The 13,001-nt window shown below is 45.4% G+C and overlaps 1 protein-coding gene across 6 annotated transcripts in view; it reads right to left on the minus strand.

The window, feature by feature from the left end:
- Nucleotides 1–1,398: 1,398 nt before the first annotated feature.
- AHCYL2 (adenosylhomocysteinase like 2) overlaps nt 1,399–13,001 on the minus strand; it is a 196,759-nt gene continuing 185,156 nt past the window's right edge. For 4 of the 6 annotated variants that reach the window (XM_074942744.1, XM_074942745.1, XM_074942746.1 and 1 more), the window contains 5 exons: nt 12,016–12,114; nt 10,972–11,040; nt 10,807–10,885; nt 7,657–7,777; nt 1,401–5,493 (listed from right to left, as the gene is read on the minus strand). In XM_074942744.1, the coding sequence (XP_074798845.1) occupies nt 5,487–5,493; nt 7,657–7,777; nt 10,807–10,885; nt 10,972–11,040; nt 12,016–12,114 (375 nt within the window). In that variant the 3' untranslated portion in view covers nt 1,401–5,486. Of the gene's footprint in view, nt 5,494–7,656; nt 7,778–10,806; nt 10,886–10,971; nt 11,041–12,015; nt 12,115–13,001 lie in introns of all 6 variants that reach the window. The other 2 variants (XM_074942741.1, XM_074942742.1) reach the window with 2 other exon arrangements.

Genomic DNA, 13,001 nt, shown 5'->3' on the forward strand with positions numbered 1-13,001 from the left:
CAACCAAAACAGTTTCCAGCTGCACTCAGACAGCTTCTCCACAGAATAATTGCAATCACTCCACAAAACACAGAGGGGATGGGAAGTTTAGTAGCCAGAACCCTCTCTCACAGGCCATCTCTGCAGAGACAGCTGCGGGCTGCTATATTGTACGGAGGGGTGGAAGCATGTCCAGAATTAAGGTTGCAATCAACAGTTCAGTATAAAACGACTATAACTTTGGCTTGGAAAATTGGTTTGGCCTGAGAATTGTCAGATCCACCCTGATGGCAAAGGAGAATATTTCTGCAAATCTTGAAGAAAATCAGCCCATCTGATTTTGAGTTGCAAGGACACTAAGATTTCCCTGATTTGAATTGTGTCGTTTTCCTATTAAACGACAATATTCTCCAGAAAAAGCAAGATGACTACTACAAAAATGGTCAATTTTACTCTTCTGCAGCTCTCCTAGTGCAGGTGACCCACCGCACTCACTGCTCCCCCAGTCCTGGGACAATAGCCCCCAATACATTCTTTAAAACAATGAACCACCAAGGCACCAATGTGGCCTTACTCTATGAATATCTCCAGACTGGCTGCTGTTACCCCACATTGTTTGTTTCTGATTATGAGAAGATGAAGGTATCTAATTTAGATGGCAAGCTCCTTGGAGCAGGTAGCCGTTGTTTTCATTTGCAAAGCCCCCTTCACACCAATGGTGCTGTCTACACTGAAGAGATGGCATTATGGGATCAGTGCACCCAGGGAGGAAAGGAAGGAGGGATATAGATGGGGCTGCTCCAAGTCAAGGCAGATCCTCTGTCAGAATCAGTCTGGAGGGCAAGTCCATGCACTGGGTAGAGGATGGAGTTGGCTGTGTAACACCTGGAGCAGAGGAATCGGGCTGGAAGGAGCAGAAGTGTCTGAAGAAACGAAAATCTGGGAGGAAGAATGTGACTGGAAATCTGATCCTGCTAAGCAGGGAGAGGAATCTGCCATTTCCAGCAGCGGAAGTTTTTATAAATCCACCAGTCCTGGCACTACAATATGTGGCTAGTGGATGGCTTCAACCCTTGGCAGAAGCAAGAGTGAACGGACCGTATACATTGAGGAATACGTGGACCGGGACAATACCTTAAGAAACAGATTGGCCCTGGAAATAGTCACAGGCTAGAAGAGAACATTAGTGGCCAACACAGTCATTAAAACTATTGGTGTGGTCCTGGCTGGTAGCTTGTAGTGTGACAAATAGCAAATGGAAACTTCAGAGACGACGACAGGCCCATTTTGGTACCTGGTTGTCACAAAAGCTGAGAGGTTCATAACCTTCCTTGCAACATACCATCCTGTTTCCAACCACTTCCAGGGTCTGCCGCATGAACACACTGCAGAGGCCAACTGAATTTTGCAACATTTTATTTGTGTTTTGAGATTACAGAGTCTTTATTGCTGATCTAATACAATCACTCAGACATTAATATTGAAAACATCCGTTTGAAAATGTTATAGCCTTAGTTTTTACTTCCTTACTGTAGAATTATGACAGATGATTGGGTTTCTTTTCCTGGCTTCTAAAGTTCAGAACAAAATTATTTTCCTTATAAGATTTTGCTGGTGTCGCCTATCTCCTTTTTCTAATATTTAAAAAAAATTGTTACATTTAAAAAAATCTGTTACACTAAATTTAGAGATGATCACGGAGTATGATTCCAGATTGATTAGGAAAAGCCAAGCAAGCAAAAAAGCTTACGAAAAGGCATAGCAACATGGAGAAAATCTGTAAAAGATCAGAGGGGAAAAAAGCCATTCAGAATGATTTTTTTTTCTTCTTATAGCTACACTGAAGATAAAATGAGCTTAAAATCAGCACAAACAAATTCACTGATGAGGACAGCACCACTACATGCTACACTAGTGACAGACTTGGAATAGGTAAGCGACCCTTCTGAGCTGCACCGTCGGGTCACCTGATGGAATGGTTATTGTCCTTGGGGCAGATTCCGCCTGATTTCTGACCCCATTTTTCCAAAGGGTGCCTGGATGAACATGTGACCCACAGCAGCATTTCCTAAGTGGCTTCACTCCAGAACACAGAGACAGACTAATGTTGTCACCTTCCTCATAAAATAAGAGAGACGAGAAGGCTGGTAGCGCCACTGTGCTGGTCTGGTTTTCTCGGGGAAAACTACGAACTGTTTCCACACATTAAACTAGAGGGTGCCCGAATGATGCCCAACAGCACTGGCCACTTGGAACTGATTACAATGCTCCATTTCTGTAAAGCACAGGGACTACACCTCCCAGCTTGCAATGCTCCAGCTTCATCTGAGCAGAAATCCATGCAGGGGCCTGCAGTCTCTGAGGCTGCACCTCTACCTAAAGGGAAAGAGTGGTCATGGGCCACACTTTGGGGTGCTCTGGTCTCCCAGTCCCTCCCCCAGACAGGCAAGTGAGGAGCCCAGTTCATGTTAAGCAATGACTGTCTCTGTCTGCACAGGGCATTCCCACCCACGCCACCTCACTTCTGCACAGCTAACTCTGTAAAAAGTGCACAAGTCTTGACTCAACTGTCTCTAGCAAATAAAAAGAGAAGGAACTTCCTTGTGTTCGTCAGTTTGGAACATTTGCACCCACTCTGTTCCAGCTCATTGATAGGAGTGTGCATGGAAAAAACCTCCCAAAAAAGATGGTGTCCTAAGATACCCTTAGCTAAGGCTGCACTTCGCTATCAGATTTCAAACCAGCATCATGGTGCTAGCCTGGGAACTCCCAGTAAGTGTACAGCAACTGCATGAATACTGTACTGCTCCCTATATGACTGAACTCAGGTCACAGAGGCGAGATGCAGGCTCACAGAGACAGTACGGCCTGGGCTGACGCCAAGCATTTGTCTAACAAGCAGTTTCACATGCCAGGCGTAACCACGTGAGATAAAGAACAGACTGATGTGTTGGATGCATCGTCATACATGGACACTGATACCACAAGAGATCCAAGGGAGGAGGAGAAGATAATGTTCCCAATTAAATCAAGGACCCGTGTTGCCCATCCCCCAACTCCTGGCTGCTGGGAAATGGTTCTGTGACTGGTTTAGTACACAGAAGAGAAAAGCCTCTCTTTAAGAAACTCTTTCCCCTTTATCCTTGGCCATTTGTGCAGCCCATGTATGCCAAGATCTTGAAGAGCTACACGGGTGGACACATTCCTGGGGCTTTTGCCCAGAAAAAGGCCCCATTCAGACAGTGCAATCTACAAGTGAAATCCTGGCCCTTCTGAAGTCAAAAGGGAGCTTTGCCATTGAGTTCCATGGGCCTGGATTTCACCCCACGCATCTACAAACAACCAAAGTGACTCCAGGATAAAGCTGGGTCACTGCAGAATAAAATAACTCAAACGACGTAAGTAATAAAAGTAATACACCCGACTGGCATCTTAACAATAATTCAGTGGTCTCTTCTGAAAATCTCAGGACCTGAATAAAATCAACCAAGAGTTGAAGATCAATTGATACATGACTGGGGATCATTCTATGATGCCTCCCTCAGACACAGCCTCATAAAACCTCCAACAGCTTACCTACAACTTTCTACCTAGGGCTCCATCCCTTTGGAGATTGAAAATTGGATTAAACAGCATACTAGAAAATTTGCTTTAAGAAACAACCGTGACATTGGACAAACTGACCCAGGAAGCAGTCTTCATCTCTAATTCTATGACTTGCCTGTAGACCACAATTTCTGTCTTTTGTGTGTGAGAACACAATGCCACAAAGACACCTCTCCCATTCATAATGGCCAAGGATTCAGAGAGGGCAAAAAACAAGGATCTTCACTTGATCAGGTGCCAGGGTGGTGAGCATGGTATATAAAAGCCAAGGCTGATAGGTCAATGCTTCACGTGGAAGTCTGGTATATACCACTTGAAGTAATTTTAAAAAAGAAACATGTCTTCAGTGACTCTGGGGAGATATGGCAACCTTAAAAATTACCTTGACACGCATGTCTGTGTTGTATGCAGCATCCAAACAGGACATCCTGGGCTAAAACAAGTAACAGGCATGTTTATCTTCCATCATTTCTGACTAATACAGCAAGACTTGACAAGATACTAATGTGACAGTGATTCTGAACTCTACTTATAACATCTAGATCTCAGGACAGAGCATACTCTATGGGATAATTACTGGCGCTTATTCATTTGTTCAGTGAATGAATTCTAGGGACCCTTATTTGGATTTATATTTGAAAATAAGACTCGAACAGCTCCGGCACTGGGAGTCTGGGAAACATTTCCCAGAAACAGGTGCTTTTATACACAGAAGTCACTTCCAGAAAGGACTGAAATACCAGTCGGAGAAAGACTGTGTCAAGAACGGTCCTCAGAACTGATCAGTTTTACTGCTTCATTCTGCAGCAGTGCGAACAACAAGCTTCTGAGTGTCATCTCGAAGACCTACCTTGAAATGTAAGCAGCATTTGTCGGCAAAGTCACAAGGCTGTTCCACAGGCATGAGCACAAGACGCCACACAACTGCTCCATGAGAAATACAGCTTTGGTTGAATTGAAAAACGTTGGCACTCATCAAAAACTGCAGAAAAATACTGCAAAGTTGCTGAAGAATGGTGTGTAATTGGGTCTTAGTCCACTGGTGTGAACCCTGCAGCGTTCATCGCTGACTGCTTTAGAGCAGGTGCATCTCTGCCTCATGGGCTCCTAACTCAGGCTGTGGGGTGTCCCCAGCTGATGCTATAAACTGGACTCTTGGTTACAGCTTCCCACAGTGCAAAGGCAAAGTTCATTTTGGCTTGTTGCCAAAGCCTGTCCTTGCACAATAATCAGAATTAGAGAGTTTTCCCCAGTGGCTGCTGGTAAGATTTAGTGTTTCACTACTAAGATAGCACCAGTCTCGTCAGCAATGTCTAGAGCAAACAGGCTTGTGCTAGTTTCATTTTAAAATGGCATGGAAACAAAATAACAGAGTGTGCTACCCTGCAAACTGACAGACAGTTCTGGGGACTGCCCCAGATTCTGCTTCCATGTAAGAAATGTTAAGGTACAAAGGAAATGTGCAACCTTGAAATTAAGTTCCTAGACATTAAGGTACTAAAGTAACGTGCAAGCTTGAAGTCTGATCTCAAATCTTGCCTCATGCATTGTCCTCCATTCCCTGTATATTAGAATAGACATACAGCGATAATGGATTACTTGAAGCTAACAGATACTTTGCAACAAAATAATTCAGCCAGATTCTTCTTTCCTCCCCTTGCTTCCCGCCCCCCCAAAAACAAAAACCAACTGTCTCACAGTCCCCTGGCAGTAAAAAACACCATTGGCAGAGGCCGCACGTACAGTACTCTAGTTTAATAAATAAATAACCTAACACACTGTCTACTATGTGAGCAAGTCCAGCTCTGATTTAAGAAGCTTGTACTATGTCATCCTGTACAATAGTTGAGAAAAGGCTTGGATTCTTGTTCCTTACTTCTTCGGATTACAGCTGCAGAAACCTAATACCTGAAAAAAGAAGAGAAATAATGTTCTCAGTTAGTGGTGGTGTATAAAACTGTACACTGTACATTGATTACTGCCAGGATTAGACAGAGTGTAATGATTTAGTGGGTATAAATCCAAAGGAGGAAGAAGAATGTTTAGGAGGGTATAACCTCTTCCTCCCTTAAACACCCCATCAAATTTAGACATCTTGTGCCACCCACAAGGCCCTTCAACTTTGCCCCAACATCCTAGACCCCTGGTACAATTTTCAAAAGTACCTAAGTCCCATTGACTTTTAATGACCTGATTGAAAAGCTTTAAGAGTGGATGGTTTAAAAATTGGAAAGAATGCCGAAAAGAACAAAGATTATTTCAGAGCTGGAGAAAATGCCTTACAGTGAGAGACTGAAAGAGCTCAATCTGTTAGTTTATCAAACAGAAGACTCAGAGGTGACTTGATTGCAGTGTATGAGTACATTTATGGGGAGAAAATACCAGGTATTAAAGGGCTCTGTAATTTAGCGGAGAAAGGCAACAAAAGCCAATGGCTGGAAGCTAAAGCCAGACAAATTCACAAAATAAGGCACAAAGTTTTAACAGTGAGAATTATTAACCACTGGAACAAAGTACCAAGGGAAGTGGTGGATTCTCTCTCTCTCAATGTCTTCAGATCAAGCCTGGCTACCTTTCTGGAAGATATGCTTTAGTCAAACACATGTTACTGGACTCGATACAGACATAATGGGGTGATATTTAATGGCCTGGGTCATGCAGGAGGTCCTACTAGATGATCTAATGGTCCCTTCTGGCTATAAACTTTATGGATCTAAGTGCTTACGTCACTGCAGAATATGCAGCATAGAAGTTTTTGAAAATTTCATCCCTTGTCTTTTGTGTGTGACCCCCCACGTCTCCTAACTTCTCTATATGCAAGGCTACCATAAGCACTTTGAGGCAAAGATTGTTTATGTCCTGTACAATACCCAGCACATTGTTGGTGCTAAACACATCAATCATATGTGAAACTGAGCAAAGGGAAATTTAGACTGAACAGCAGAAAATGGCTGATAAGATCTAGAAATGGTGAAAGCCCCGTAGCTTGTGACACTTAACATTGGACAGGAACACATCGCAGAATGGGAAGGAAGACTAACTGGCGTTTTGCAGGCCTTTCCCACCTCTAACTCTGAAGATAATTCTTTCTGTGTTTTGGGGCTGAGGGGTCCAAAGCTCCTATCAACACTCAAGTGTTGTGTATTGTACATTATTGTTAAACATTGGGGTTCCAAAGGAGCGTATTCCGGCACAACCCCATTCTGCAAGCTCACACTGATCTGTGGTGGTGCAAACCCATTCTCATCCCATCTGTAAACAGGGGCACAGGAACTTAAATGAATGAGATGATTTCCCAACAGTTTGACCTGGAAGAGAGATGATCTCAGGTGTCATAATGCAGCCTTTATTTTTTACTGAGCACTGTCAACCTATCCAGACCTGTACAGGCTCTGAGAAAGACAGTCCTTGTCCCAAGTGATTACAGTCCAAGGCCGACAGAAACAGCAGAGTTAAAACATTCTGAGGTACGTTTTCAAAGGCGCAACTGGGAGTTATGCATGTAAGTATGGCAATCTAGCCCACAGTACAATATATGAGGTTCCAGTGCTGAAGTCTGTACTTCAGCCAAGAGTCTTGCCACTAGAAATGCTTCCCAGGGACACTAGCAGAAACACTGCTTTGTACCATTTTGTGCTTGTCAGATTTTAAAAATAATTTGTCATTTGAGCTGGCTGGATGGTGTTACTTTGAGATTTGTCACTTTAGGATGACAGCTTCTGCCAGATACAATAGGCTGCCTCATTTCACACAAAGTGTTCTGTGCGTCAGAGCTGATCGTGCATTGTCTGATTTCCTTCATTCTGTACCTCCACCATTTTATATCATGTCTTGATGTACTGGGGCAATGGGCAATTACCAGGATTCCATGGTACCTGTGGAATTAGATGCTTAATTACGGTGATTCTTCTTGCTCATATATATAGGGTTGAGCTGATACCCACACATACATGTGTGCGCGCGCATATATTACGTTAAGAAAGAAAGAAAGAAAGAAAGAAAGAAAGAAAGAAAGAAAGAAAGAAAGAAAGAAAGAAAGAAAGAAAGAAAGAAAATGTTTGAAACCAGCACCTGTAGTAGTTTGGTTTGAAAGGCCCGTTTTTATTTAGTCCCAGGTATTTTGCTTGTTCATCTGTTAGTTCTGTCAGATGTGCATCGAACGTTGGAAGATGAAGACTTGCCACATACTCATCTGAAACAGATTCAACCCCTGGGAAATTAGCTTGAACACGGCAAATCCCCTGGGTCCCTCCCTCGCTGAAGGAGCTCTAATGTATAAAGCCCCAAACAGACTATGGGTCTGTCTACACTGCAATGGAAGCCCTGGCTTGAGCCTAGCCCCCTTTATATCCACACACCAATTATGTTAACCTAGGGCTTGAACCTAGGCTCCCAGGACTCTCCAGGGCTGGAGGGTGTGAGCCAGTGTTAAGCTGGAACCTAGGGTCTGAGCCCTATTGCTTTAGCTTGACTCTGATCCCAGAAGTCTTCTGAATGTACCCCAGAGTTCCTTGGGGCAACTTCCTTAGTCCTCTCTATGCCAAGGATCTGTGGTGCAGTCTGTTGCCCTCTCTTTCAAATGGACACCACATCTCCCTTTGCAAACGGCAGCAGCTCAGGTCAGCTGAAAACTGGTCTGCAAGCACACTACCAGACAGCCTGCAGGCTTTTCAATTGAGACTGATCAGAAGAAGCTTTTTGCAAAGAGAGCTGCTTCCTGGTCACAAGAGCACAGCCAGATTTTGGGGCATGCTGCCTGGGCGCCCTGCACGTCCAGCCCCCTGGAGGGCAGGGGTGCCCAGGAGTAAGAGCCAGAGAGCAGAGTGGGGACTAAGCATCTGCCCTGCAGAGAACGGGAGTGGCAGAGCTCATGGCTCAGCACGGCCGGGGAAGAAGGACCCCCAACACCTCAGCTGCTCCCCCTCCGTGCAGGCAGCTGCTTGGTCCTGCTCCGCTCTCTATCCCTCGCTCCTGGGCTCCCCTGCCCTCCTGGGGGCTAAGTGTGAAGAGGCACTTGGGCAGTGTGCACTGTGAGGGCAGTGAGTGGGAGCCAGCCCCAAAACTTCCGCACAGTCTCCCGAGAATCTCTTATCCTGGCCTCCCAAGGTGCGGTGGGGGCAGGGATAAGGGATCCCAAGGGGGTGCAGGAGCACGCTGCACCCCAAGCCCTGGGGACGCACTTCACCGCTCTGCAGCCAGGTTGGGGTATGTGTGTTTTTGTTCTGAAACCTACATTTTATGTCAAACTTCAAAACAGACAAAAATAAATTAAAAAACCAACCAACTAAACACCAAGTTTAGTGCAGTCATTCTATCAAGACAGGCACCAAAGGAGCTAATCATGCAGTTTATGTACTCGTGTGGGCACCAGAGTCCCATCGATAGCACCATCAGTTAGGAAACAGGGTGGGCAGTAGAGTTTTCCCATAATGCAACACATTTGTAGGGCTAGAGTGTCGACATGGGGTTAGGGTGCTATGCACTCGGGGACAAGGTTACTTTGACTCAGGTCTGTGCACTGCTATGTGGACACCAGAGCCCTAGGTTTGAGCATGGGTCAGAAAATCCTTTACCTAGGCTTAAAATGCAGTGTAGACGCTCAAGCCCAGGGTTCCCTGACATAGGTCAGCTGACCCGAGTCCCACTAACCTTAGGCTTACATTGCTGTGTGGACATACCCCATGTGGTCCATCCGGACCGCCAGTGGAGTTTTGGCCCTGTAAGAAGTGCAGTGTCTGGCCTCATGGGTGTTAACATACCACATGCAAACATGAAGTAAGAGAGGAGTTTTAAAGTATTTCTTTCTTCATTTATCTGCCTGAGTCAACTTTAGTGGGTGCATCAAGCATTGCAGGAGAAACGCTGGAAACTGGTGCTGGTGGCTTGGGCAGGGAAGTGAAAGAAGAAAGTTTTGGTTTTTTTTTAAACCAAAGCACTGCTGTTCACCTTTACAGGGAGAAGGGCTGTGTCATTTCCATAGATCTTGACATCAATACAAAGGACCTCCAAGCTGAATACAACTTATTATCCCTGAGAAAAATATCAGGTTTCAGAGTAACAGCTGTGTTAGTCTGTATTCGTAAAAAGAAAAAAGAAAAGGAGTACTTGTGGCACCTTAGAGACTAACCAGTTTGAGCTGTAAATCACGAAAGCTCATGCTCAAATAAACTGGTTAGTCTCTAAGGTGCCACAAGTACTCCTTTTCTTTTTTCTTTTTTTGAGAAAAATATGTGATTCTGCTAAACTCAGAAAAGAACTACACCCGCCTAGTTCAGCTGAAGGAAAAGAGTAAAAAAAAGCAGCTGCAAACTCTTACAGATCACACAGTGTCTCCACTGGCTACAGCAGGGCAATGGGAGGGTAGACTCCTGGGGTCTGCCATTGAATCACTGAGTGTCTTTGAGCAAGTCATTTGCCTCTCTGCCTCAGTTTCCCCATGTGTAAAACAGAGATAATGCTTCCCTACCTCACAGGGGTGAGGCAGCCTAATTCACACTTGTATCGATCGCCCTTGGAATCTCAGGTGGCAGGGGCTATAAAATGAAAAGTACGTTCCCCCTCGTTACCTCTCGAGCCTCCTAGTAATCCACACACAGGTTTTCCTGCTGAGATTTATCTTATTCTTGCACCACCTTCAAGCAGCGTTTATACACCTTTCAGATGACAGCAAATATTCATATCAAAACAAGAAAAGTTCTGGTGTCAGGAGACCCACGTAACGATGGGGAACTGCTCTGGGATTTCCAGATGTTTGGCTACTTGTGTAAGCTGTAGGATCGCTGCCATAACGAATGAAGACATGGCTGGATGTGGAAAATGGAAGAGTCTCTCAGGGAGACTGAATCCCACCCTGAAACTGAGTAGCTTCTTCACTACAATGAATGTGAATTAATTAGGTCTGACTCACTATTATAGTCAACCCATAACCTCACCCTGTTTTCTAACTGATACCCCTGTGAGGTAGGGAAGCGAGATACCATTTTATAGAAGACAGAGCAACTTGCCAAAATCACAGCAGCAGAGCCAAGAACAGAACCCCGCTGGCCTCCCCATTCCTGCTCTCACCACCAGACAATCCTCATCCCAAGTTAGGGGGAAAAACTACAACACAAAACCCACCAGAATGTGAGAGGACGAAGCCAGGTCTCCAAAAGCCACTGAGAGCCCCCACCCTGTTCCACCTCAGTTAAAGCAAAGACCAGGTGATGGGTATACCCTTACCCATTTTCTTAGGCAGCAGGTAGACGTCCTGTTTGTAGCGCCCTTCAGGGGCATTGTAGAGCTCTATCAAAGCCAGAGCCTGGGAATAAAACAACACATCTGGCTGAGTAACTCGAATGTACCATGGAGCAAGATACACCCCTTGCTCACCCAAATTCTGCTCACCTGAGTGGTTGCGGTGATGGACAATACAAAGGTGGGAACAGTGGAACAGCTCAGGTTCAACAGACGGCCCTGAGAAATAAAATAAATAAGCTCCTTAATTCACATGGTACCTTTCAGCCTGGAGGATCCCAAAAGAAGAATATAGAAACTGCTTCAAACCATCAATGAAATGCAGCCCTGCTGGGGTGGAGTGCAACAGTCCTGAAGAGCACATAGCAACACTCAACAGAAGGGAGAAATCCTGTTCCCAGTGGAACCTGCAGGGGGTTCTAGGGACACAGGTGGTAGAAAACTCAAACGGGACTTTCAATACCGAGGCCAAGCCCTGTACTTGTGTGAAAAGGGCCATGGAATTAGCTAACAGCCCGCACCGTCAGGAGCGCACCACTTTCCCAACCCCGTGCTGGGCACTGGCTCAGTGCCCGGGGGAGTGCCACCTGGTCAATCATCAACACCCCCATGGCGCTGCTGGAGCTTTCCCATCCAAGTACTGACTAGCCAGGCCCAGTTTAGCTTGTGAGAGTTGATGAGATCACAACCCGGTGGGAACAGAGTTAGGGAGAGAGAAAGACATGCATGGGAATGCAGCCACCTGTTCCTTTGTGAAAGCCACCGGAAATATTTGACAGGAGCTTGCTGCCTTTGGCAACTTTCTTAACAGTAGGTTGTAGCCCTAGGAAACCACCATATATATAGCTCATTGTCCCAGCAGTCCTCAACTGCATCTCTGCGGCTGAGCCATCAGTGATGGCTAAAAGCTCAGTCAAACGATTTCAGAAGAATGAAATCTGACAAAATACCAGCGGGTGGGCTGCTGCGGATCACAGGCAGAGCGGGAAAGACTGGAGCTGTTCGGACCATACAATATGCCAGAGGGACAGACACAGCAGGGCTTTAGGAGCTAACAAATCCTTCTACCCAAAGAGACACTGGTGAGCTGCTTGGGCCTATGCAGCAATCTCTAGAGGTTCTTGAGCTCCATGGCCCATTCAACCCTAGGCAGCCCACTAGGGTAACAGTGCCTGACCTTCATGTGCTACTTACCTCTGCCAGCAGCACTATCCTCTTCCCGTCTGGCCAGATGACATGGTCTACCTGAGATCTCACCCTTTCCCAGGTCAGCTCAGGCGTACGTAAGCTCGCCTGAAATATAGCATTTAAACAGTTCAAGCGTGGCAAAAATATCAGAAAATAGCAGTTACAGAGCAGCAAGGGAGCGGGGAAATAACACATATAATCCACTGACACTGTTCTCCAGGCCTGATCTCTGTCTCATATGTTATATGGGTCACTTATTAATTTATTGTAGGCTGGAGATCTAACAACAGCTGTAGTTTGAATTCTTCTGATTGCAAAGCTAGCTACAAAGCAGGATGAAACTGATTTACAATCATGAACATTAGGCCATCTTGTTGCGGGTGTCATCTTTCTTTCCAGCAACATGGTGGCTGGCAGCGGGGTACAGAGAAAAGGCGACTGTCACCATGTGTCTATGGGCAAAACAAGTCTTTCTCCTATGGGACTGCTTACAGCAACAAACACCTTCTGGACTGGCACCGCAAGGAAGAGACAGTCCTATTTTCCTGCTTAACTCCAAACACAGATGAGCAGATTTAAAGTTCTGAACAGTAATCTGCATAATTTGCACCTGGATTACAAGCAGCGTGCTGAATCCCACTCTGATGCAATTTTAAACCGACTTACAAGTCTCAGCAAGACCCTTAACGATTGAATAATGTGAAAGCAGACAGAGTCGTAGCAAGAGAAGTGCTGCTCTAATTAGCTTGCTACTGGGAAGGAGGAAAAAGGGCCATTCTACTCTTCCAGGTTTTATTTCTGAAGCTAAACTAGTGTGGGCTCAGCTCTTTTGAATCCTTTGAGGACATCACTGAAGTTACGAAGACATTTTTGGCAGCACAAAATAGTTGGTAGGGGTGGAGGTCTAGCTTATTATGCAGCCTTCTCATGCCAGCCAGTCAGAACAACGAGCACTAGTCAGGCACCGCTACTATTGACTGACTGATCTCAGA

The sequence above is a fragment of the Natator depressus genome, chromosome 1 (assembly GCF_965152275.1).
Source record: "Natator depressus isolate rNatDep1 chromosome 1, rNatDep2.hap1, whole genome shotgun sequence".
Taxonomy (NCBI): Eukaryota; Metazoa; Chordata; order Testudines; family Cheloniidae; genus Natator; species Natator depressus.